Consider the following 25,225-nt stretch of genomic DNA (forward strand, 5'->3'; position numbering starts at 1 on the left):
GATACAGGTTGCTGCATTAAGCAGATTAACCTATATTAAGGAACTTACCCTTCCAAGTAGTTAATGAAATGGTATATCCCAAAACCTTCTTCAATAAAAAATTATTCTGTTTCAGGTGTTAAATTTCACTGTGAGAAAAATAAAATGCACTGACCCCAAAATAACCCCACTTTGGTATCCCTCAGTATCTGTGCCTCTCTGCAGTACAAAAGAAGCTCCCATAACTTTTTTATTTCCATACATATTGGGCAATATATAGGGCGAGTCTGAGCAGTAAAAGTGCCAGGAGTGCATGCCACTGATGGAAATAAAATTATTAAACTCTCTTTCTTAAGACTAGTGCCAAGCAAAAACTCTTACCTCATGCACAGATGGCTGTATTCTTCCCATCTGTTAGTAACTTCTGGCCTCCAACTCCTGCAGGATCCTAACATCAGTCCTCTAAGCATATTAGCACGTCTGGGGTATATTAAGAGTCAGAGAGATCTGTTCTGGGTTTACACAACTATTTGAGCAGAGATTGGGGCTCTTCCTCAGTTTAGATGTGTTTGTGCACATAAGAGATTGAAAGATCAAAACCTACCAAAGCAGCAGGACTAGACTGAGATCGTAGTTGGCTCGTGGGAATACTGAAAATAGTTTAAAATCCTTGTTCTGTTGAACAGCACCTATGAAGTTGAATTTTCTCATGTTGTGCAAGCTGGCATGTCACAGTTGGTAAAAGGAGCTGATATACACTTCTAGCAGTGTCACAAATTACTTGAACAACCATATCATTCTTCACCAGTTGTTATACTAGAAAAGAGATGTTTCCTTTTCAAATTGAAAACTGCATGCAGCACAGACACCAGGTGTCTTTACTTACGTCCTCCAAGTGTTGACATCTCTATTTGTAGTACAGAAAAAACACATTTACTGAAGTGGAGCCTCCCGAACTTTGGGTTTTGCAGTGCTGTTGATATACAAACTATTTCCACACCACACATGGAGGCAGGGCTGCCTACCAGGAGATACTCAGCTGAAGTGTAGGATGAGCATCCCAAATCTGCTACTGTTGACAATCAGTTACTACCAGCCTGGAAGCACTTACCTAGTGGCTTACACAGATTTCTATACATAGGCACTAATTATTACTGTGAATGGTAATTGATCAGAACAGCTTTATCATCTAATTCATTCAGTAAATCTTAGATTCAATACAGTAACAGTAGAAATAACTTTAATCAATATAGATTTGTGTTTAATAATTTTGAGTGAAAGTCATTGCTACTACAAGGCCAGCTTAACAGTAGACATAGTGATAGGAGATGAAATGATCAGGAAATGTCAGACGAGAAGGACCAAAAGTAAGAAATAAGTCAGCAATTTCCACTGGCAAAGGTCAGCAAATCTGCCTGACCATAAGCAAAGAATGCATACCTGTATCGGTATGTACACAACAGAGATAAGAGATAACTTGTACAAAACAAGATAACTTGTTAATATCATTTTTCTTTTACCTTAAGGAAACTAAGAGAATGATAGACTAATCAGAACAGTAAGGGTCACATTTCTAATCTCCCGAGATGAGAACTTTGGCCTCTAAACATAAGTAAGATTTCTTCACCAATGAACCTTCATTCCTTCATGAACTTTAAGATAAAATGTACCTAAGTGTGTTATCAGAGCTCCAGATAGTCTTAGATTTCATATTACTCCTATATATGGGGGGGAGAGGTGGTGATTTCTTATCACACCTGCATAGCTTTGTTCTTTTGCTTTCCAATGTGCTTAAGGAGGTAAAGAAAGATTTAAAAAATACATATTTATTTCTGGGTTTATTTCTTTCTCTGGGTTGGGTGCCTCAAAATGCTTCACTGCTTGGCCCATTATCTGGAGCTGCCTGCGAACTCCTCACAGGCGCAGAGAGAAGGTGAAGGGGATGGTTGTGATCCAGCACGTAAAGTGACTTGGCCATGAATTTTACTTTCCTAAGGTGGGGAAATGACCGTGGGGATACAGGGCCCTGCGAGGTGGGAGGCGGCCTCGCCCGTACACGGCACCTCCCGTGGGTGTCGGTACCCTCGGGGATAAGGGCACTGCCCCGGGTTGTTGAGGAAACCGAGACCAGGAAACTTTTCACCGCAGCATAAACGGGACTGCGGCAACCACCAGAGCCGGCCAGGAGCATAACGGAACGCTTCCCTTTTCCGGTGCCGACGAGCAGCCCGGCCTGCAGCGGCGGGACGAGCCGGCAGCCCTCACACTGTCCCGCCGTGGCTCCGGGACACCTCAGCGCGGCACCCCGCCGCCATCTTGCGAAGGCGCTGCCGGGCCGAGCCCGGGAGCAGCGCCTCTCGACGGCGAAGGGCCGGGCTATGTGGAGTCTCTGCCCGCCACAGTGAGGGGCCGGGCGCCCTGCAGCCCTGCCGGCCATGGTGAGGCGCAGGGCGCTGTGGAGCTGGTCCCTGCAGCTCGCCGCGCTACCGTCGGCGGCGGGCTGGTCAGGTGGGACGCCGCAGCCGTTCAGCAGCTCCTGTTGGAGAGCCGCGGAGCCGCCGCCGTGCAAGGGGTGGAGCGGCACCATGGAGGAGGAGGAGGAGGAGGAGGAGGAGAAGAAGGGGGACGAGACTCCTCAGGGGCGGCAGCAGCAGCTAGGGAGGTGAGCGGCGCTCGAGCGGCAGCAGCGCTCCAGGGGCGGGGGTCGCTGCCCCCGCGCCTTGCTGTGGGCAGGGAGGGACCGGACCGAGCCGAGCGGCGCCTCCCGCTCCGTGCCCGTCCGGAGGGGAGCCACTGCTCGACTTGCCGCCGTCAGAGCCCCGCAGGCGGCCGGGAGGAGCGGAGCACCTGCTCCGAGCTCAGCAGCGGGGCTCGCCAGACACACACACGGTACCGGGGTCCCGCCGGTGAGTGTGGGCGGGATCGGGCTGAGCCCCTGCGAGAGGCGGGGGGAGCGGGGCAGAGCCGCAAAAGTTGGTGGGTGGGTGCGCGGGGCTGGCGAGCCCCTCTCCCGGCCGGGCAGCAGCAGCACAGCCCGGCGGCCCCGGAGCTCGGCGTGTGCCCCTGCCCAGCCCCTGCCGCGCCGCCCTGGCTGGGCACAGACCCCGACGGGCACCAGCTTGGACGGATGGCCCCCATCCTTTCGCACCGGTGAGCGAAACCCTGGAAGAAAAAGTGTTGCGTTCGTCCCCCATCTCCTAGCGGCGAGGCTTCGGTTTCCGTCAATTGACAGTAACACATGCTGCAGCAGCGCTCCGAAAGAAACAAGTTATATAATCGCTTACCAAAAATCGGCTTCATGGTATCGGCGGTTTAGTGGATGTTTTCATTCGGAGAGGAAACACGGACAGATGTTTATCGCAAGGCCGGGGGGGGGGGCGGAAGAGGGTTCGCATTCCATAGTTCGAAGTGGAAGATATTTACGAAGTCATTTAATGTAATTAGTGCCGTCAAATAATCTCAATGATCGTCAATTATCTCTAGTACGGATTTGGGGAAAGCGTTTGAATGTCTTGATGGCAGCCAGTGAAGTTCATATTGGACTTGTGCAGAAATGGTTCTTCTAGTGACGATTATGATTTCTTATATTTGCTAAATGGCGATTATGAGGCAAGTTTTCAGTTTTAAAGAAAAGTACTACTTATACTTAAATATTTTTCTTTCGTTTTAAAACTGCACCAACTATAATAGCATCAAAATTAAAGGGAGTGACAGGGAAATCACTTCTGTTTTCCGGCAAAAGACCCTTGAAAAGAGTAATGTATTTTTGAAATTCATAGTAGCAGCTGTATCAGTTAAGAAAGAAGGAAGCCTGATTCATTTTGTAGGTAAGATTTTGGGAAAGACAAGAATAAGATTTTTTTTTTCTTCTTAATTCAAGAATTATTGCAACATTTGCTTTAAAAATGGTACAGATTATCTGAAATTGAAATGCCTATTATAGAAAGTAATGACAATTTTTAATGCCTGGAGATTGGAAAGCCCTGTCTTGATTCAGTTGTTGTGATGGAAGAGGATGTGTTCAGGAGAGGAGGAAGAAAGAGATGACAGTGAAACAGTTGAAATATAAACACAGTTAATTTGACTTCAGCTTGGCCCAAATCAAAAGATATGTGCAACCTTTTTAGGAGGAAGCAACCATTATTATTATTATTTTCTTCACTTGCATTAACTAAGCAGATTTGAAGAAAAACCTCAGAAGAAGTCTGCTATTTTCTCAGCCTTTATAAGCTCAAGATTGAACAAAAATGGCTAATTCTTCATTCAGAAATAGCTTTTAAGGTTTTTTTCAGCAAATAGGAAGGCAATTATTTTGTCTGTGATGAGAAAAACAGAAATGCTGCCATATTAATTAGTGTCCTTTCACCTGCTGTGAAATTAGTTTCACTTTTTGTCACGTGTACAAATCCCTTACTGATTTCACTTGCATTATTTTCCAGTCAATTGCTCTTGCCGTGTGTTGGCTAGGTGATCAGAATCCTACTTCTAATATTCTTGGAGCCAGGACCATGGAAAATCACTTGATCATCTTGTATCTAAATGCAGATTTGAGTAAAAAGGATTTTTGTGTAAACCATGTGTTGCACTTGGTTTGAACATTCTTAGAAAATCTAGGAAAGAGGGTACATATTATCATATTATGTGCTCTTTGCATGTAACATCTTGGTGTTTAGCAGCTGTACAAGGAAGGGTTTGAATAGCCAACAACTGTGCCCAAGCAGATAAACCTTACCAAGCGGTTCAGGAAAGAGAATGGGCATTGCCAAGTGACACAACACTGCTGCCATTGTGTTCCTACTGTGAAAAACAGGATTTGGTAAGATGATGTGTGAGTGAAAAATCAGGTGGTAAAAACTGTATCAAGAGTTATTTCTTCTCTAAGACCTGTTACTGGGGTTGGAGCTGGTGGTGCTACTGTCTGGTAAGTAAGGTTTATCATAACATTTCAGGTTTTATTGCTTAAAATATTTGAAAATAGGTCAGTTGTTAAGGCAGAAATCTCCCATGCTGTAGACTGGTTTATGAGGGTTGAACCTCACTGGTTTCAGTGAGGTTCAACTGTTTCCGGTAATGAGATTGTATCAATAACAAGTTGTTTATGTGTGTCTATGCAGTCGTGTTTACATGAAACACTTTGACTCCTTAAAACACCTACATATTTAGGATGGTGCCTTGAAAATTAGTAGATGGCTCACATTTGTGTTGGAACTATGCCTCGACCCTGCCATAAGGGTAAAAAAAAAAAAGGAACCAACGAACCAAATTCTCATATTAACACTTTTGTTGTTGACTAACAACCAAAGCACTTCGCGTTTCATTTAGAGTACATGAAGAGACAGTGTAATCTAAACTTGTGGGGATGGAGTTGAAGGCTCTTTATAAGGAAAAGTGTTGTTGTGAAAAGCATAAGCATATCTTGACATTTCCAGTTTCCTTGACTATTGATGTTTTGCTGTGTCTAGTGTACTGCCCCTTGGAATTTGTTTTATAATGGGTGTGTTTCAGCTGAAGAACTATAAAGGTGCTGTGTGTTTTCTGGCTTTTCAGTATGAAGTTTTGAATATTCAAAACTTTTATTATTTGGAAAGGCTGATGACCTTTTGGCTTAACTTGTGTGAAAGATGGTCTTTGAACAGTTGCATTCAAGAATAGCATATGTTTCCACAGAGAAAAACTTATAATTTCCTTATCTTAGCTGACTTCGAAATTATTTGCTTGGATTTCAATAAATTTGAATTCAAATATTATAAATAGTTCTGTAAAATCCATATATCCATGGGGTGCTTGTAGATACATACACAGGCAGAGGGAGAGAGAATGTTGTTGGGACAAGCAAAAGTGGAGTTTAGGTTGAAATTTAAGTAGATTTAGAAAGAATTTGGGAAAGTATTTTCATGTTGCAGAGAAATTACATTGGGCCTTATGTGCTTGGACTTTGAACTGAAAAGAGGGAATCAAATAGACAAGCATTTAAATGAATATAAACAAAATTGTAAGACTGTCTATTAACTTGAAAATAAAATTGAGTTTAGTGCTTGGGTGTTGCTGCACTTCCTGGACAACTGAGGTTTTATAATGTTTTAAAGGACTATTCTTGGTGTGAGTCTAGAGAAAGTTTGCATAGGAGTTTGTTCCTTCCTGGCATGGAGAGAAAAGGAAAAAGAAAATTAAAAGGCTTAGTAAATGAGGTGGAGATAACAATTACATAGTTGCAGACATAAAAGTTCCAGAGTTGATGATAAATGAACTTCAGATCTTACTTTGCCGTGTAGATCCTCTGGATCAAAGTCCTAACATGACTTCTGCGCACTTTCACGGAAGCAGTTCTTATACCGACCACATGCTACAAAGGAAATCAGTTTTATCCCAGCGCATGTTCAAGTGGAGCCTTCATTTCATTACATGTAATAATACTTGGTTTTAGTCATATCTAATTGACATTAAGATGTTAGATGGAAAACCTTTACCCTTAGGATGGAGTGCGATCTCATAATATTTTAAAAGCTTCATTTTAGTTAAGAAAAACCTGTGCTAACAGCTTCAAGACCATAGTAACTTAAAGTACCAAACCCAAGATCCATAGGCTGTTATCACACAGGAGGGGCTAAAGTGTGTTTTTAAATGCTCGACTTCAAAGTTTGGCAGTTTTTTCTAACAGTAAACCCCATCCTGGCAAGGTGTGCCTGTGTCATTAACTGTAGTCACATCAGTAAACCAGTTGAAGCTAATGAGCTACTCATTTGCATAAATAGTTACAGGAGTGGAGCTGGTGCCAGAACGCCCAAGCTGGGGACTGGTTCGTAGCTGGGCTGGTAGGAGTTTTATGTTTGCTCTTTTGGAAAAGCATTATTGAAATTCTATACAAGTGTGAAGGGCCATCCATAGAGATTATAGTTATTGTTGGAATCCGTGGCTTACCTGGGCAGCTGTGTGCATGTGCCATCTTCGCTTATTTTACCATTGATTTAAAAATTGTCTGTTTGATTTATGATCTATTGTCTTGCACACCATCATACAGCTGTAACACACAAGCCTTGCTCCTGTGTGTGTCAGCCTGAGTCCTGCAGAGCAGGTAAGAAAACTTTCATTCCAGCTCTTGTGCTTTCAGCATTCTTCCCTGTACATTAAGTAGTCATATGAAATTAGTTGTTTAGGGAGAGCAAAGGAAAGCAATTTCCGTTCTGGTGTAGGGAAATTTGACTCTGCCTTCCCTTTGGTGACTGCTTCAGCAATAGCATGGAATTACACTGCCTTAATCATAATGATAGTCTAGGCTGCTCTTTTAAATGTGGTGGCCACATGCCAACTTTTGGATTCTTTTATTCAAGACTGCAGTAAAAGATGAGGGTAAAGAGGAAAATAACTTATTTTAATAGGCCTGTATTGCTAAAGAAATTGGCTCCTAGATCTGTCATCTCTGTTAAACTGTGTGTCCCCTATGGATGGCTACTGTCATATCAGGGATCATAACCTAGACAGAATGTGTATGTAACAGAAAACTTCTGTCATATTAGATACAGTTCATAAACATGTTGGGGACTACAAAATGATCGTATTGGGCAGGGACAATCAGCTGAGGCACCTGAAAGCAAAGGGATAATGTATTGTCCCAGATCCAGGAAGAGACATCTTTATGCAGTATATACAATGCCTATAGCTGGTCAGATTTAACCCAGGGTTGGGAAATAACTGGCTCTAGGGACTACTGATGGGCCTGACTCTAAAGCCTATTTGCATTTGTATCCAGAGGCATGTAAGGGTGTAGCTGATAGGCATGAATAATTTTCTGTTGGTTTGGTTGCCCTAATGAATACCAGCAAAGCAGAGGTGGAATGTGCAGTAACGGGAGTGGGCTGCCTTGTAGGTGGTAGGTAGCTATTGAATTTGCTCGGTTATAATATTAAACATTACTGTCTGAGGAGGCAGCCAGAGACTCTCAGCAGCATCAGTACTAAATGTGAATGAAACCTTGGATAGGAAATAGGTTGAAAATGAAGCATATTAAGGGTAGGTGGAATTGTGAACCTCACTTGGTGGTGTATGTAACTGAGCTACACTGGAGAGTATAAATGGAGAGTATTTAATTAATTAGTTTTTTAATACCAGCACTGGCATAAATAGTTTTTGTTTACAACAGTATATACCTGTTCTCACCCCTCCCTATCCTAGGCAGTTTGTTGGTATAAACACTTGCATGGTTGCACAGTGATGCAGGTGAAAATTAAGTGCTTCTCAAGGGATGGTAAAGGTAAGAAATGACTATCATCTAGATTAGTTTCTTAAGTAAATTCACCGTGTGGACAAAAGTGTTTGTTTTGGCAAGTCTGGGGGAGCAATGAGGGCAGAAATGGATTGGCTCACGGTAGTGGCTGCTTAAGTACTACAGCTGCTGTAAGAATAAGCCTAACAGCGGGTATCATGGGTGGATGCTTCACGTTTGGTTTTTTTGTAACTAATTTTTTTCCCCTCCATGATGTCTAAATAAAACTTTGCTTTGTTTTACTGTTGATCCTCAAAACTAGATAAGAATTATTAAGAAAGATTCTTTCTAATTCTTGAGGCTGTTTATGGAGAGAGCTATTTTTTTTTTTGTTGTCAACGCTGTTATTAATCTTTCTTGAATGGTACACAAGGTCACTGTAGAGTCAGTATACTTTCAGATCTGTTGAATGAAATTTTTGGCAATGCTTATTCTTGCTAGGGATTTTTAATGTGAAATTTCAAATAATAAAAGTATTTACAGATCAGCTAGTTGCAAGCTTGAGAGATCTTATTTGTGTGAAATCTTAAAACCAAGAGCAACTGGAATAATTGATGGTGCAACTGCTGCTACAGCCATAAAAATATGCATAGTGAAAGAAAACTTCCAAGATGTGTAGCAGTGTACAGTTTGCAGAAGGCTCAGCTTCTTGCTTTGCAAAATCTGCAGTGGTATGATGGAACAGCCTGAAGTACTGCACAATAAAAGTTTAAATGCATTCAGAATTTTCCAGTTTCAGACTGTTCATTAATTAAAGCAGCCAATTTCAGACCTGTAGGAAAAATAAAAGCACAGCCAAAACTTAGCTGGCAGTCATTTGATAGTAGAGCTTGCAGGAGCCAATTACTTACATGCTCCCTAGTGTTTGCAAATAGCTTTCCTTTTAGCTGAAATAACTTTTTTGTTTCAAGCCAAAATGCATGAGTTTTTTGCAGTTAGTAAAAATATGTATATTGAAAGAAAATTTTTAAGTTCTATAGCTGTATATGGCTTTCAGAAAGCTCAGTCTTGTGCTGGTAAGGCTACAGTGGTGTGAGTTTGCTGGGAATTGTGTAGTGCAGCCCAGTTCTGGATGTGGTCTACACAGAGAGACAGCGATTAAAAATGAACTAAGCCTTTTGCTTCAAAAATGGCAAAAAAATAAAGATATTTGCAAAGCTGTGGAATGTTTGCAAGGCAATTGTAAAGTTTTGGGGATGTTGTTGGATTCCAGTAAATCAGAGCTTCATAGTAACTCTTTGACTTTCTGGCTTATGGATTTATTAAATAGGGACCACATTTGTGTGTAGAAAAGAATGATAAATCTGTTTTGGCAGACTTCATGCTTAGTAGCGTGTCTGTGCTTGGCTCTATAGGTAGTAGGGGAAACTACATCCATGTAATTTATGGAGTAGCAGATGTTAGAGGAGACTGGATGGAAAAGGTGAAAACACAATAGATTTTATGCCGATGCATTTTGTATTCAAATAAAGTTCAAGTAATTTGGCTTGAAGCTCTGCTCTGTTCAGAAGACCATTTAAAAAGAAAAATTTCAATGGCAGAGTGCTTCTTGTAATGTTATTGTGCCCTGTTTCCAACTTTCTCTTGGAACAGAAAGTATTAAAATGTTTAGTTAAATTTTTATTATTTTTCTAAATAAACAGAAACCTCAGGGCTAAAATATTTGTATCCAAGTTTTCAGTTATATCAGTTATTTCAGAAATGCTGAAATAACCATTCTACCCCAAACCTGTTGTCCTAAGTGCTATATCCTGTTTACAGGTGTAAGCTGGTTTAGTGGGGCATGAGACATGGGTTTTCCATGCCATGTCCTGCCTGATCTACAACTTCTCTCTTGCTTTGTGGATTACCACGAGTGCCTTAGTGTTTGGAAAACATAACTGGAAAACCAGTTACGTGAGCTCTGCGTTTTGATTCATGTTGGGCTTCGTCCGATTCATCAGCCTGTGGTGCTGTTCGTGTCTAGAAAACCTCCTGGCCTTGTGCATTTGGCATGACTCCTTTAGGAGTTTGTATGTCTTGGTCCATATTCTTTTCTAAATTCAGTTGAAAGAGCAAAGAATCTCTAAGCACAGAGAGGGTGGTGGCCCTGTGTCTTGCCTGAGCCCCTCTTACAAATGCCCTTGGTTGGGGGTAAGCCACCTCATCCTGAAGGATGGGCTCCATTTGTGTTAGGAAAGCAGTTTAATGCCTTTAAGTAGAACAGGAGTTTTTCTTTCTTTTTAAAAGTATGGAAAATAAAAGATTTCTTGTAGAACATTATTAACAATAAATATTCACCAAGGATGTGACCTCTTCCCTCTGTCCCTCCCAAGTGAACGCGATTCTATTCCAGTTTGATTTTGTTGTTTCTATAGCTCATAATTTTTGCTGCCATTCAAGTCCTTGAATTAGTTTCTCAAGTGCCAAACTATTATTTTTCGGGGGAGGAGAATTCAGGAAAGCTGGCAGAAAAAGAATTTCTGATTGCGTATTTTCTAATATTTAAAATATACCTGCCAGATCTCCTTATCCGTAGAGGCTTCTTTTTGCAGAAGTGTAAGAATCTCCTTGGACTAAGAGTTGGTTGAGTTTTATTTTAGGCTAATGACTTCTGGTTGTCAAGAAATTATCATCTATGGGTTTTTTAATAAGAAAACTTAGATTTCTTTTACTGTATGTCATGAATATTCTAGGATATATTTTACCAGTTTAAACTAAATAGAAATGAACTGGCAAGATTGGTACTTCAAAGGAATCTACAGTTCAGCAGGGATACTTTGAGTTAATTGTTTGTAAATGTGTCCCTTTCTTATGCACGTAAAAGTTTTAAAGTATTCTGTGAGCACTGAGGTCTTTTATCCCTTGAGTGGCTTATGGAATACTAATGAAAGTAATGTATGTGCATCATGTGGAAAATATGTTGGCAGACACATAGATACCTGCAGAGCCTTAAATGCTTTGGCATTGTCTTTGTTTAATCAGCATAGTTGATCCCTGCTTCCCCTAGAGGTTTATACTTTCAGAATAAGATCAAAGGTTTATATGAAAATCTAAGCAAAAGTAGAATTCACCTATTTTAGAGATTAAATGAATAGATAAACAGAAGCTTAAAAATAAAACCTTAGGCACTCCGGTCTCTAATATAAAATGTCTTGTAGCAACAATAATTACAGTAGTTATATATATTTAAAAAATCAAACATCTGAGATATTAACAGATGAATTTCCTGGAATTAAGTACCTACATGATTAAACTTCTGTGATTTGTTTTCATGATGCTTTCTGGAAGAGTGGATGTTTTATGCTGTGTCTGCGTGCTTTGCTAAATTAATAAGCTGACTTGGCATTGAGAATGCTCTTTGAGGAATACCAAACAAAATACCCAAACCCAACCCTCTTTAGTTAAAGTAATAGTTAAAATATCCATTAGAATTTTTTGGGGTATTCTGTCTGCCTTTTAGTGGCACTGATTCTTTTTAATACCATTTATATCTGATTAAAATGCTATAGAGCAAGTTGAGTGTCAGTTTCATTGAAGGCTGATTCCAGTAAATGTTTAGTGGAATAGAGGAAAAAAAGCCTAAAACTATAAACAGTTACATTTAAATTATGATGCAGATGCGATATCTTAATGCTATATATGTATATATGATATATATATGTGGTATCTTAATGCTCTCTCTCTATATATATGTGGTATCTTAATGCTATACAGAAAATACATAAATGGAGTAGTTTCAGTAAAACTACAGGGAAACTGGAGTACAAAGCAATTACGTAAAACAAGATTATGACCAGGGGTATCAAAAATTCTATCAGCAGTGTTTTCTGAATGTTGTTCATGCTTCTTTATCAGAAGTGAATTTTGATGTGTTAATATTTTATCTCTGCTGTATGGTAAAATAATGGTAATTTTGTTAAGAAAATTTCACTGTATTTATCAATTGTCATATCTTTGCAACTGATACTGTACTTAGTGTTGCAGTTCAGTTGCTGCTAAAATAGCGGGAACAGACTGCATTTGAAGTTGGAGCATCACCCGTAAATGCATTTGGGTTCAATTTGGTAACACTTCTTACACGTGTGCAATATCTTAGCTGAAAGGTTGTAGAGAACAATATATTTCGTTTTCCCTGTAATTATGGGCTTGTGAAGGGCACAGTGAGTTATATGATTCCTGAGAAAACTGTGGGCTTTAATTCTGTTCTCTGACAGCATTGTTTGAGTGGACTGGCTTTGATACATCAGCCCAGTGCTTCTGAGTGTACAGCTGCAGTTTGAGTATCTGAATTAGTGAAACCGTAGATAGGCTAAAACATGTGATGGAGAGTTTTCCACAGGACAAACATCACAATTTTTTATTAAAAATTATTCCTGCACCACAGCTGTAAATCGTGCTGTCTCTTCAACTACTGGTTATCTAGTTTTTACCAGGTAGAGTTTGTAAGTACTGGAAAACTGTGCACTCTTTAAAAAACAGCAACTGTTTTTTGGGTTTGTTTGTTTGTTTTTATTGTTTTGTTTGGTTGAGTTTTGTGGGGTTTTTGTTTGTTTTTTCTAAGGCTGTCAGACCAGTGTATTTACTTTCCACATTTCAGTTGAAAGTAAATAGAGAAATTGAAGCATTTAGTTTCAACTGGCTTGCTTCAGCAACTTTTAAAATAAGATAGGGATATTTGTTTTTTCTACCTTGGATACAATGAGATTGTATTCCTAAACTCTGCAACACTTAAGTGCAGTTTGGAATAAGAGATTCTGACTACTGAGTTCACAGTTTTTTAAGAAATGTGCCAGAATTGTGACTTCATAGAAATAAGCTTTTCTAAGTTATTTTCCTACATTTTTATATTTCGGAATTAAGAATAAACATTGCGGCCCTGATTTGAGATGTTTCAATTTCCTGTGGCCTTTCACCAGTCAGTTCAGTTAAATGTGTATCAGAATTGTATTTGAAATTGTTACATTTACCTTTATTACAATAAGCTTTTCCTTTGTTTTAGACAAAATAGGAAATAGTGCCAAATATCTTTTGTGTTCTGACTTTCCTGCATGTATGTGCCTCTTGTCGGTATAAGTAAAGTGTTGGTAACGCTACGTGAGGCTGCTGCTCTTACTACAAAATAAAGCCACTATATTGGCAAATCCCAAGGTACTGTATAGTTCCAGTGTCTCTTGGACAGATTTGCAGGATCGTATTACATCAGGCACTGAATGTCATAAGTTTCAATAGGAATTACTATTCTTCCAAAATGTAAATTAAGGAACCCTTCCCCTCCCTTTTGCAGTTGGTAGATAATAGTTTTAGTATCTGAAGCTGTGCATTCCAGGGAGTAAAATTCAGCCTGAACTACAAAGAGATCTCATGTCTGCTTGCCACAGCATGTTTTTGAAGGCTTCTGTGTAACAGTGACTGTTTTAAAGGCATATTTTGTTGATTAAAAAAATAGAGTAGATCATAAAACGAGAGGCTTGTTTCTAATGTGTGTGAGAACACTCAGTCTTACGAATGTTGATGTTAGTCCAAGAAAATATTGATTAATTAAAAATTTATTTTAGTTCTTCTGAAAAAGATATGGATAAGAACACAGATGAAGAGCAGCCTTCAACTGCGTGTAACCAGTACCCTAAAGAAGCAGTCAAGAAACGTCAGAACTCGGGCCGTGGTTCCGGGGGCAGTGATTCTTCCAAGACCTTCAGAAAAAGCTTCAGGCTGGACTACAGGTTAGAAGAGGATGTAACTAAATCAAAGAGAGGCAAAGATGGGAGATTTGCCAACCCATGGCCAACGTGGAAATCGCCAACCTTGCCAAATGTTTTGAAATGGTCCCTCATGGAAAAAAATAACAGCAATGTGCCAGGCTCAGAGGTAAATACTTGCATGTTTTCTTTTCATGATTTTGGCTGCTTTTACCTCTAATCAATAAAATAGGACAATTTCTAACCAATCCTCATTAGGCATCTTTTGGAGGTTTTTGTAAATTTTACTTTTCTGATTTTATTATCACTTCATTATTTTCAAAAGATGGGTTAATACTTTCTATCTCTTTAATTTTTGTCTCCTTTCTGTTAGTTCCACTGCCTTTGATTTATCCAGCTCAGTTTATATTTCTAAAAACAACAAAAATGGCCTCCTAGCTCAGTCATAAACCATAGTTACGGCCTTTCCTTTCTAATAGGTATTGCCTTAGGAAGCATATTACTAACATGATTCTTGTTGCATGAAATAGCTGTGGCATATCTAATTCTAAAAGTTTTGCCTTTTTATTCCAGACTGCCATTTAATATATACATTACACCTTTTTCATGAAAATTTAATAAGTAGTTGCTGTCACCTATGAAAGTGTTGGCAAATCTCTGTTTTTTCTATTTCAGTACACCAGGAGAAAAAATTGCATATGTTAAAACTAACCTTAGGAAATATTTGTACTGAAACACTTAAAGTACGCTGCCAGTTTACTGTGAAATGTCGTTATTTGTTCTTGGTGTGTTGCTTTTGTCAGATGTTGTGTATAAAGAAGGAGACAGGAGAAGCGACCTCTGAGAGAAGCTTCTTTTCCATGAAGAGTAATGGATACTGGAAAGCCATGGTTCTCTTTGTGGCCACAGGAAGTGTGAAGATGACTACAGTTTTGACAGGATTACTTCTTAGTGTGTTTCTGATGTGTTGACTGCACTTCAGAAAAGCTGTGCTGAAAGGTGCACAACCAGGGACAGCATTTGTTAACAGGCAGATGTTAATGCTTTTAAGAAGGTATGCGTAGGCTATAAATCTCAGTCGGTATTTAGTAAAGAGCTTTCAATTTTATCTTATGTGAATTATCTGTGAAGGAAGGAATTCAATTGGTTTTATGGACAGAAAAGCTGTGTTACTCATTAACACATGATGGTCAGAGGTTTGGGGATGTCTTTAAGGATATGTGGCATGGAACATATTTAAGGAAGAAATAATCTTGGCTGTAATTCTTCTATAATAATAATAACAACAAATAATTTGACTTCAGAAACAAGCACGGCAAACCTGTGTCGGTCTTGGGATCCCTTCAGCACTTTATTTTTTTTAAATTTGATGATCTGCACCTTGTAATGGTGAGAGCAGTTCCTCAGTGTGTACAGCTTTCTAGAGTGTGCTGGCAACTTTTGCATAAAATTCACACCTTGACATTTTCAGTTGCATTGACCTCTGCCCTACTTGATACGTGTACAAGGCTTCGTGTCTTCCCAGCACCAGCCAGAAACCTGGTTTGTGACTGACATCCCCAGAAGGCAATGCTGAGGTGTACTATGGAGTGCAGGACACGCAGCACTCTGATGGCACTGGAGAACTGCAGCACTCCCCTTTAATTTACAGTTTGTCCCTACAATAAAGGATGATCACAAAGAAATCTGCAAAGCACCAGTTGAAAAGCTGTCTCTCTGACCCAGCTGAGATTAATTTTGGACTAATTTTATTGTTTGCATATGACAATTTTTAATTAAGTCCCTGCAATTATTCAGGAGCTCAGTAAATCAGAAATAGGAAGACCTTGATAGGGATCAATGAAATGCACTTCTGGAGTCCTCAGCCATTTTGATGCTTGTTCCAACCAGTTTTGTTCCACACCTAAATCATCCTGTAAAGCACATCTGAGCTTGTTTGAAATTCAAACTAAGGGCTCCAAACTTTATTTAGCACTGCTAGATAGTATGTCCTTCAAGCAGACTCCTGCTTCAGTTTCCATGTTGAGTGTGCCTAGTGATATCCTCCTATGCTGTGCAGGTTCAGTTTATCTGTACCAAACTGTTTGCATATGTAAAAAAAAGCATATTATCCAGGATATATATTTGTACTTCACCGTGGAAAAGCTATATGTATTATAATCATGCCTTCACAACAAGCTTATATCATTATCCAGAATGCATAGACTTCTTGTATTTTCATTACAGGCTTTATTAATAACTTTGTTCAGTTCTATTGGAGGATCTTTAATTATTAGTTGTTAGATCAACAATTTAGATTGTTCTCATTTCTGCAAAAATCCCGTGGTATTCCAGCATGCACTAAGCACCAAAAATCCTAAGCTAATCAGTTAGTCTTACCAAAGCCTGTCATGTGTTTCTTCTTGCTTTGCATTAGGAAGAAAAGAAGAACGTGGGAGGGGGGAAGGGACACAGCAAGAAGAGTTTCCGTATTACTTCAGTGATGAAGATAAGACAGTATTAAGCACACTTTGCTTCTGTCAGTAGCTGATTTGACATTAATGCCATGTTTCAAAGATCTGTTATAATTCTTCTAGTATTGATATGTTTCTGATTAGTCTGACATTGAGAACAAAGCAGGTTAAAAGTTCCCTAAGATTCTGTATTTTGTTCATTATGTTGTTTTATCTTGTTGTGTAAGTCTAAGTTTTAAGAATTTCATGTGAAGTATGCTGATAATAGGACTTGTGTTTTAGTATGAAATCTTATGAGTTGAGTAATGAGTTCTTATTGCTTTAAAAGGTGATTTTAGTGCACTTTTGTAAAATACCGAAAAAAACCCAAACAACCCCAAACACAAACCCCATGCGCTGAGAATTAATTTTTTTGGCTATTTCCTGGTGCGATTTACTATGGTAGCTCAACAACCTGCCTGATTTCTGATCTCATCCTCTGAGGAATCATTGATTTGGATCAGAGGCCTGGAAAGCACGAGCTCTGTATGAGATCTGCAAGTTACACTGCCTTTGTGTTCTTGGTTTGTCTTAAACTTTTGTTCACAGAATTTCATGTGAATAGGCCAAGAAAGCAGTCATTTGAACTGTGTTCCTCTCTATTTATCAATCTTCCTGTCTGTGTGACCTTTATAAATGCCTTTTATAGCGATTAGTTCTACCTTTAATGAACCATTTGAAATACTTAATAGCATCAATCCTAGTGACATCCCTGTAAAGCCTTTATTGATAGCGTAGAAGTGTTCTGGGTGCCTACCCCAGTAGGTAGTTAATAGTGCAGGGGTGTTGTGGTTTTACCCCAGTAGGCAGCCAAGCTCCAGTCAGCTGCTCACTTACACCCCCCACACCACTTGCACCCCAGAGGAATTGGAAGGGCAAAAATGAAAGAACTTGTGGGTTGAGATAAAGACAGTTTAATAGGTAAAGCAAAAACTGCATGTACAAGCCAAGTAAGAAATTAATTCACTTCCCATGGGCAGGCAGGTGTTCAGCCATCCCCAGGAAAGCAGGGCTGTGTCTCATGTAACAGTTAGTTGCAAAGACAAATGCCATCAGTCTGAATGTCCCCCCTTGCTCCTTCTTCCCCCAGATTTTATTGCTGAGTGCAATGTCCTATGGTCTGGGATATCTCTGAGCTGGGGTCAGTTGTCCCAACTGTGTCCCCTCCCAGCTTCTTGTGCACCCCCAGTCAACTGGCTTTGCTGCTGTGTAAACACTGTTCAGCAATAGTAAAACATCAGTCTGCTCTCAACACTTTTTAGCACAAATCCAAAACATAGCACCATAGGAGATACTGGAAGAAAATTAACTCTATCCCAGCGAAAACTAGTACAATATGTTTGAGTCCTAGTTAAGAACTAACTGTTCATGTCTGCTAATTGGCCAGTTCTTCATCCATTTAGCATTGTTTATTAATATTCCACGATGCTAATTTTAAAAACTAATTTGTATCAAATGTCAGCAAAAATAAGGTGAATTAATTTAGTTCTCAGAAAATAGTCTAACTCTAAAACCTGCTATGTAAAAAGAAGATTTTCCATAAAAAATGTACTTACTGACCTAAATTGCATTATGACGATTAATTACTAAATTCCGTATCTGAGTTTAATTTCTTTGATATATTCTGATTTGTTGGCTTAACCACGTTTAATTTGTTGGTTTTTCCGAATTTCCATTTTTGAGTATTGTGTTAGTTTTGTGCATCTTCCACTTTTTTTTTTGAATCGAAGTGTCACAATGTAACACTCTCTGTGGTTCAAATTTCTGTGGCCACTGTCATTCCCATGTGCTTAGAATGAAATAGAGATAAGAAAGTGATGCTTCTTTCTTGGAGAAGCAGCCATGTATCTCAGTCTAAGCCCACTACTTTTCTTGTATGATTTAGTGGTTGTATTGTAGTAACCTTATATTCGGCTTTATAGAAGGTTATGTATTTCTCATTGCTGTAGACAGTAATGAAACTTTTTCAGTAGACATGTCTCGTCCATTAGCTCTCAGAAAAAGCAATTTCATGAATATTTTATTATTTACAGTAGAATTGCAGGGGGGTGGAGATGTGTGTGCTTTGTTTTTTCCAACGTATGCCTTTCAAATCAATAAAATATTGTGGAGAAAGTAACTCCCCTGAAGGTGTCAGGACTGTTTTAGCAAGGCAGCTCCTGGAGTCCTAAACTGTCACAGCATCAGCTGGACTTTTAAGAGAGCACAAGGTCAGCTCTGTCTAAACTCACTGATAGTGCTAATCTGTGCTAGGCTGAGAGAATAAGAGCAGCAACCATCGCAGGGAGAACTCGACTAGGAACCAGAAGTGCTGGGACATTTGTGATTACCAGGGAAAGAAGTGTCAGCAGTCTGTAGAAGCTGCCTGACACACAAAAATTCTTCTAAAGCAACATGAGGAGTTCAGAACTGTTTGGGAGGAGAGCCATAGCCACATTGTGGGCAAGCTGGAGGTGATCAGAAGCTCTGAGAAGACTCTTCAGGGTTTTTAATAGGAAAACTATTGTTATTACACATAAAACTTCTGCATAAACATCTCAACCAAACTGCAGTGAAGAGAGTAACTCTGTTTCAGAATGAGAGAATGGGTGGTTGGTTGGGTGATGGGTTTCAATAGGTAATGTACAGCCTTGGACTCCTTTGTGCCAACTTGAGGCTACACACAGAGCCAAATCTGAGCCAACTGAGATGAAAGCTGTCTATTTTTCTCCTCTGCATTAGCGTTCAGCCAGATCAGTTCTCTGACCTGTCAGACTTGAGTGGAGACTGCATAATTGTTCATGCTGGAACAAGAGAGGAGAATGTTACACAGGAGACTGGATTTAGGCTGATTTCAAGTCAGTTATGAGGCTGCGTCCTGAACACGCAGGGAGATCAGTATAGTGATTTATTCAGTAATAATTAAACTTTAATTACTTTAAAGGCTTCTGTAAAACATCAGAAGCAACATAGCTAAGTACCTTAAGGTTTTCCTTAAAAATGATTTTGTGTTTTATGAATGTTCATTGAATTATTGGCAGCATGGGAAGACGGAATTGTAAAAGGTGACATTAGCCAGGTGAGGTTAACCTCTATGTGCTGCTACTGGACGTAATGGGGAGAGAGAGAGGGTCTGATAAAGGCTAACAGAGCTTTTTCGGAGAGCTGTTGGGAACATGGTATTCTCTTTCATCTGTGGCTTATTTGTGCTAGGACTTGGAGGATGCATCATTTAGTTGCACAAGCTAAACTTCAGCATTTGTTAAGTAACTGTGTGTGTATATATATATATATATGTTCTTTTTCAGGTCAGGGAAGGCCAGCCATTGGCAAAGCCCTTCTCAGGATGCTGTTAGTGCCTTGCAGTGCTTTCACTGCAATATTCTCAGTCTGTCTCAGTAGGTCTGATAGGATATTCTCTCAACAGAGAAGCGTAAATGTTGCAAAAACCTAAAATGAAATTAGGAGGCAGTAGCTGGGAAAATGGCCATTAAAAAGGCATCTATTTTGTGCTGCAGTTCTCTGATTGCATAAAAACATAATCAAAGTACAAGTCTTGACTCTATTGATTTGTGCCTTGTATGCAGTTTTTGTTCCATGGCCAAGCACATTCTGAAATTTCTCATGCATATTGTGTTCTTTTTTGCTAGGAACTCGATAAAGAGCTTCCAGTGTTGGAACCTTACTTTGTTCAAAAGCCAGAACTTGCTGGGAAGACAGGAGCTGGTATGCGAGTCACATGGCTGGGACATGCCACAGTCATGGTGGAAATGGACGAACTTGTACTTCTTACTGACCCAATCTTCAGCCAGCGAGCATCCCCCAGTCAACTGATGGGTCCCAAGCGCTTCCGAAGGCCTCCGTGCACAGTGGCGCAGCTCCCCAAAATAGATGCAGTGTTGATCAGCCACACCCACTACGATCACTTGGACTACAACACTGTGACGAGTCTGAACGAACGCTTTGGGAGCGAGCTGCGATGGTTTGTGCCGCTGGGGCTCCTGCAGTGGATGCAGAGATGTGGCTGTGAGAATGTCATTGAACTGGACTGGTGGGAAGAGAACTGTGTCCCTGGGCATGACGCCGTGACTTTTGTCTTCACCCCTTCGCAACATTGGTGCAAAAGGACTGTGAGAGATGATAACAAGGTTCTCTGGGGCAGCTGGTCTGTCTTGGGTCCTTGGAATAGGTTTTTCTTTGCAGGAGATACTGGATATTGTTTAGCTTTTGAACAGATAGGTAAAAGGTTTGGACCTTTCGATCTGGCAGCCATCCCCATTGGAGCTTATGAGCCAAGGTATGAAAATCAAAGTTTGATCAAAATACGTAAATGAAATTATTTACTGATGGCAAAAAATACACTGAGAAGTTAAAACTGTAGGTGTGCTTTATTAAGAATATACAATTGAATATAGAGGCAAAAGAAGGAAATTGCTGAGGGCAAGGGATGTTGCTGAATGAAAAAAAAAAAAATAAAAAAGCAGGCAATTAGAAAATGGAACTGAAATGTCCAGGATGCCTGTCTGTGTATGTGTGATGTTTTCGGAGAGTTTTTCCTTCAGTGTTAAGCACAGCCAGGATGAATTGGCAGTCTTTCTTCCATGAAAGATGTTGAGTAAAAATCTGGAATTACTCTGTGATTTTTTTCTTTTTTTTTTCTCCTGAAACAGCATAGTTTAATCTAACCCATTCAGATGCATGCCATTTGCTGCATTTTTCTCTTGCTTCGGGCTTTATGCTGGTTTTGCAACTTATCTGGAGATAAAGATGACTCACTTATAGAGTGTGAAAGATCTGTTTGTTTAGGCATCTCTATCCTACTTATGATGGGTTATCTAAACTTCTAGATGATAGTGCTCTTATAATGCTGGAAGGGAAGTCTATATGGTCTGGGAAAGGAAGATAAGACTGAATAGAAAGGTAAAAATCTGGTATCTTTCAAGAATTGCCAGGTTCTCCTTTCTCCCTTACCACCATTCCCTTGAGCTATTTCTGAAGCACACACTCCTTGGTGTGCGCTGCTAGCATGAAATTTTTTCAGGGATAGATTTAAATTTTTGGCCTTAATGCCTCAAGGCACCAGTAATATGTCCTTATGATATTGAAAATATAGGTAAGAAAAAACCCTTTGAAAAAGGGAGTGCAATACATGAACTGCCATTTCATGGGCATGTTGGTATATGTTAGTTTCTTGGTTCTGAGTGTTCTGTATGTTGTTGAGGTCTACATGCTCATGATTTTTTTGATTAGGTGACTATATATATATTTTTTTTTTTCTCTTGGCAACTTACCCAATGAAAGTAAAGAAGAAATCTTGCACTGGATTAGGTGACACAAAAAAATGTTACTTTCTGTTTTGGTAGGTGGTTTATGAAATACCAGCATGTGGATCCTGAAGAAGCAGTAAGAATCCATATTGATGTTCAAGCAAAGAAGTCTGTAGCAATTCATTGGGGGACCTTTGCTTTAGCAAATGAGGTAAATTGCAACACTATTACATGAGTTCAGATTTTCAAGTACTACGCGGTCATTAGTGAAGCTTTGCTTGTGCAGTTTAACCTACATATCTGTAAATGTAAACTTAAAATGTGACCTTTGTATGGGTGACAAGTTGTTACTCCATATACTGTTCAAAACAATGCTTAGCTTTTCATAACTAATTACATAAAATATTTCCACGGTTAAGAAAGTACAGAGTTATTGAAACAAATGTGGAGAATTTCTGATATCCAAAAGCTGAGGAACATAATAGGTGGGGACACGTATGCAGTAATAAAAGCAGACTCGGCAGTGCATCACTTGGAGATAGTAAGAACTTCATGCCTGTAGGTCAGTACAGTATTTATTAATCATACTTGTCTAGTAAATAAATTGAATAGTATTTTTAATAGTTGATTCAGAGTTAAATATCAGCAAGGATATGAAAAATTGAGTTACTGAGTTACTGATTTTTTTTTTTTTATTTTTTTTTTTTTTATTCCCTTCTTCCCCTCTTTAAGTCCCCAGTTCTAATAAGAAGGTTACCCAGGTACTCTCACAGCAACTAAAAATGCAGTGAATGGGAAGTATCTGCTTCTGCTTTGATATTGTTTGGTAGCCGTTTTTCAACTTTGTCCTTGTATCACCGCTTTATCTTCTGATTCCTTCCTGATACTGTGATCACCTGATATGTCATATGTTCTGTCCCTTCCAGCTCCTTGTGCACCTCCTCCCTGGCAGAGCAAAAAGAGTTGCCAGACAGGGAACGTAGTGAGGACACTTGGACAGAACCTTTCCTGTCCACAGTGTTTCCAATAAACTGTGTCACTTGTGCCCACGGTACAAATGTTACTGTGTATTTAGAAGCGCAAAAAGTAGGTGATTTCTCCCTGATGGTGCCTTTTCTGAAATTTAGCAAGTACAACGCGGTAACTTGAGGGGGCCGCAGTGGCAGTGCCCAAGAGTTCAGACAGGACCGCTGACACCTTGGGTTTACTGAGCGAGAGAAAGCGCCAGCTGCTGGCCGGACAGCGCTTCCTCCGAAGGGATCTGTTAATACACTGAAGGCGAATGAATTGTGGAGGACAGGCTGTGCCTTGCTAGTTACTCTGCAGCTATAAATCAGCATTCTTAGCATTTAAAAACTTAAAATGAACCCAAACGTTTTGACAAATATCCTCATCTTCCTCCTCCCCCCATTTTTTAGAGCAGTGATTTCCCCCCCCCATCCCCAAAATGTTGCAGTGGTATCTTTTCCCTCATATTATTCTCATTTTTTCCAGTATTACTTAGATCCTCCGGTTAAACTGAATGAAGCTCTTGAAAGATACGGCTTGAAAAAAGATGACTTCTTCCTCTTAAACCATGGAGAATCACGGGACCTGGGTACAAATGACATGTTTGAAAACTGAAACCGTAGCAGTTCCTTGTAAGCCCAGTTGGATCTGAACTAGCAATTAACAGTACAAATACTAATATGATGTATTTACACAGTGCATTTTTTAGATTGAATTGGATTTCTATGTGCCCGGTTTTAGAACTAAAACTTGCATACCAATTTCATGGTAAGTTTTTCAGTCTCAGCACTAAGCTTGCATACCAATTTTGTGACAAATTTTATTAGTTACATCGTTTATAAATTTTGAGAGGTCATCTAAAACTGGTTAATATAAAAGGTGATGTCTGGGATTAACTTGCAGTTTCAACTCTGATGTGTACCACTGATAAAAAGTTTTATTTTTACACTCTTCATCTTACCTGCAACAGCAATAATAACCTCAGCACAGGACATATTCTTAGGATAAATGGCTGACTTGAATTAATCATTGTTAGACTGTCATCTCCCACTTGTTAGTCTTCAGGTTCTGCCCTGTACCTTGATAGCTTCACTGTATGTTTTGTGGAGTGGAGTCTTCCATTACAGCTGTGTTGTTGAAGCACAAGCACAGTACAATTGTTTTACTGAGTGCTTCTTCATTTTCATATATTGATGAACCACAAAAACTGAATTTTACAGTGATCAAAGAAATGTGCCTTTTAAAGAGAGAGATAATTTAATATTGCACCATGGATGTGTAAAAGTAACTGCTGGCCAGAGTTATCTGCACACTTTCATTGTTTTGTCGATGTTTTAAGTTAGGTCGAATGTGTCAAATGAAGCGCATGAAATGGAACAATCCCTTAATGGCGCTTGTCTTTGCATTGACTCAGCCTTTTTCTAAGTTGTTTTTTTTTTTCTTTTTAAGTGAAAAGTCTGAAGCAAGGGCTGTGGTATTTTTTCTTATAGCTTCCCTATAATTTTAAAGTTGAATGAGAGATTACAACATTGTTCAGTATTATAAAACTTGGCTAAATGTGTCTGTATCAAATTGCCATGCTAATTTACAGAATTAAAGCCTATTGTTGCCAATAAAAAGGGTTGTTATTCTCCTTCATACTTCATTGGCAAATCGGTTTTTGTGTTTATGATTTGTTTTGGTCTATGGGATATGTTTATTGGTTGGGTGTTTTTTTTCTCTTGGTGTGCATTACATTTTATTTTCATATTCCATGAAGATAAAAACAATTTTTAAAAAGACACATTATTTAAAGACATGAACTTCTGGCAACTAATTAAAACCAGCTAATGAGATTTCATGCTATGAACAACCCGAAGTAATCTTTTAACTGTAGACAGTTATCTCTTTTAGGACTTCTCAATATAAATATTTTAAGTCTTAAAGATCTTCATATCAACAAAGAACAGCACAAGGAGGCAAAGATGAGTTAGTCCAAGTTCATGCTAAAGAGGGGTTCTGGAATAGAGATTACACTTACATGTAGGAAAAAGCAGCTTATTTGCTTTGGTGGGGTTCATCTTTGACAAACATGAAGATTTCTTTATTTGAAAAGGTAATTCTAGTGTCATGTAGATGTATTCACCAGAATTTGTTCAAAAAGGGGTTTAAAACTACTCTGTTGTTCAGTGTTGATTTTGGGAGGGTATTTCAGATGAAGTCTCTATTGAGCCTTTTATTTACACAACAGCTTCGATTACAATTTGAGTCATATAATGCATATTACATGTTCATAATTTTGTGGAGGACACCAAGCTGAAGGAATTTTCGAGTTCTTTGAAGGACAAGGTTAAAATTAAGGCTGGTTTTGTTGTAGGTTCGTTTTTTTTCCTGTTTGCAAAACCATCAATAGATTATTCTGTAAAATTATGTACTTTAGAAAGAGTGAAACTAAAATATAGAATACCCAGATAAGCAGTCACATAATAGAGAAATACTGACTTACACGGATCAGAGACGTATTTTGTTTTGAATCTATTAATTCACAACATTTTTAGGTAGAATGGTGACTGTTACCTTTTG

The 25,225-nt window shown here is 39.3% G+C and overlaps 1 protein-coding gene across 4 annotated transcripts; it reads left to right on the forward strand.

Moving 5' to 3' along the window:
* Positions 1-2,395: 2,395 nt before the first annotated feature.
* NAPEPLD (N-acyl phosphatidylethanolamine phospholipase D) lies at positions 2,396-24,303 on the forward strand. Of its 4 annotated transcripts, none has more exons than XM_027679401.1 (5): positions 2,396-2,641; positions 13,777-14,086; positions 20,039-20,685; positions 21,752-21,866; positions 23,150-24,303. In XM_027679401.1, exons 1-5 carry the CDS (start codon positions 2,415-2,417, stop codon positions 23,276-23,278), a joined length of 1,428 nt encoding a protein of 475 aa, XP_027535202.1. In that variant the 5' UTR covers positions 2,396-2,414; the 3' UTR covers positions 23,279-24,303. The 4 variants fall into 4 exon arrangements, with proteins under 4 accessions (XP_027535202.1, XP_027535205.1, XP_027535203.1 ...); XM_027679404.1 differs by lacking the exon at positions 2,396-2,641 and adding an exon at positions 2,645-2,885; XM_027679402.1 differs by lacking the exon at positions 2,396-2,641 and adding an exon at positions 3,056-3,129.
* Positions 24,304-25,225: the final 922 nt, after the last annotated feature.

The sequence above is a fragment of the Neopelma chrysocephalum genome, unplaced genomic scaffold (assembly GCF_003984885.1).
Source record: "Neopelma chrysocephalum unplaced genomic scaffold, ASM398488v2 Primary Assembly neopelma1_45, whole genome shotgun sequence".
In the NCBI taxonomy this organism is placed as follows: Eukaryota; Metazoa; Chordata; class Aves; order Passeriformes; family Pipridae; genus Neopelma; species Neopelma chrysocephalum.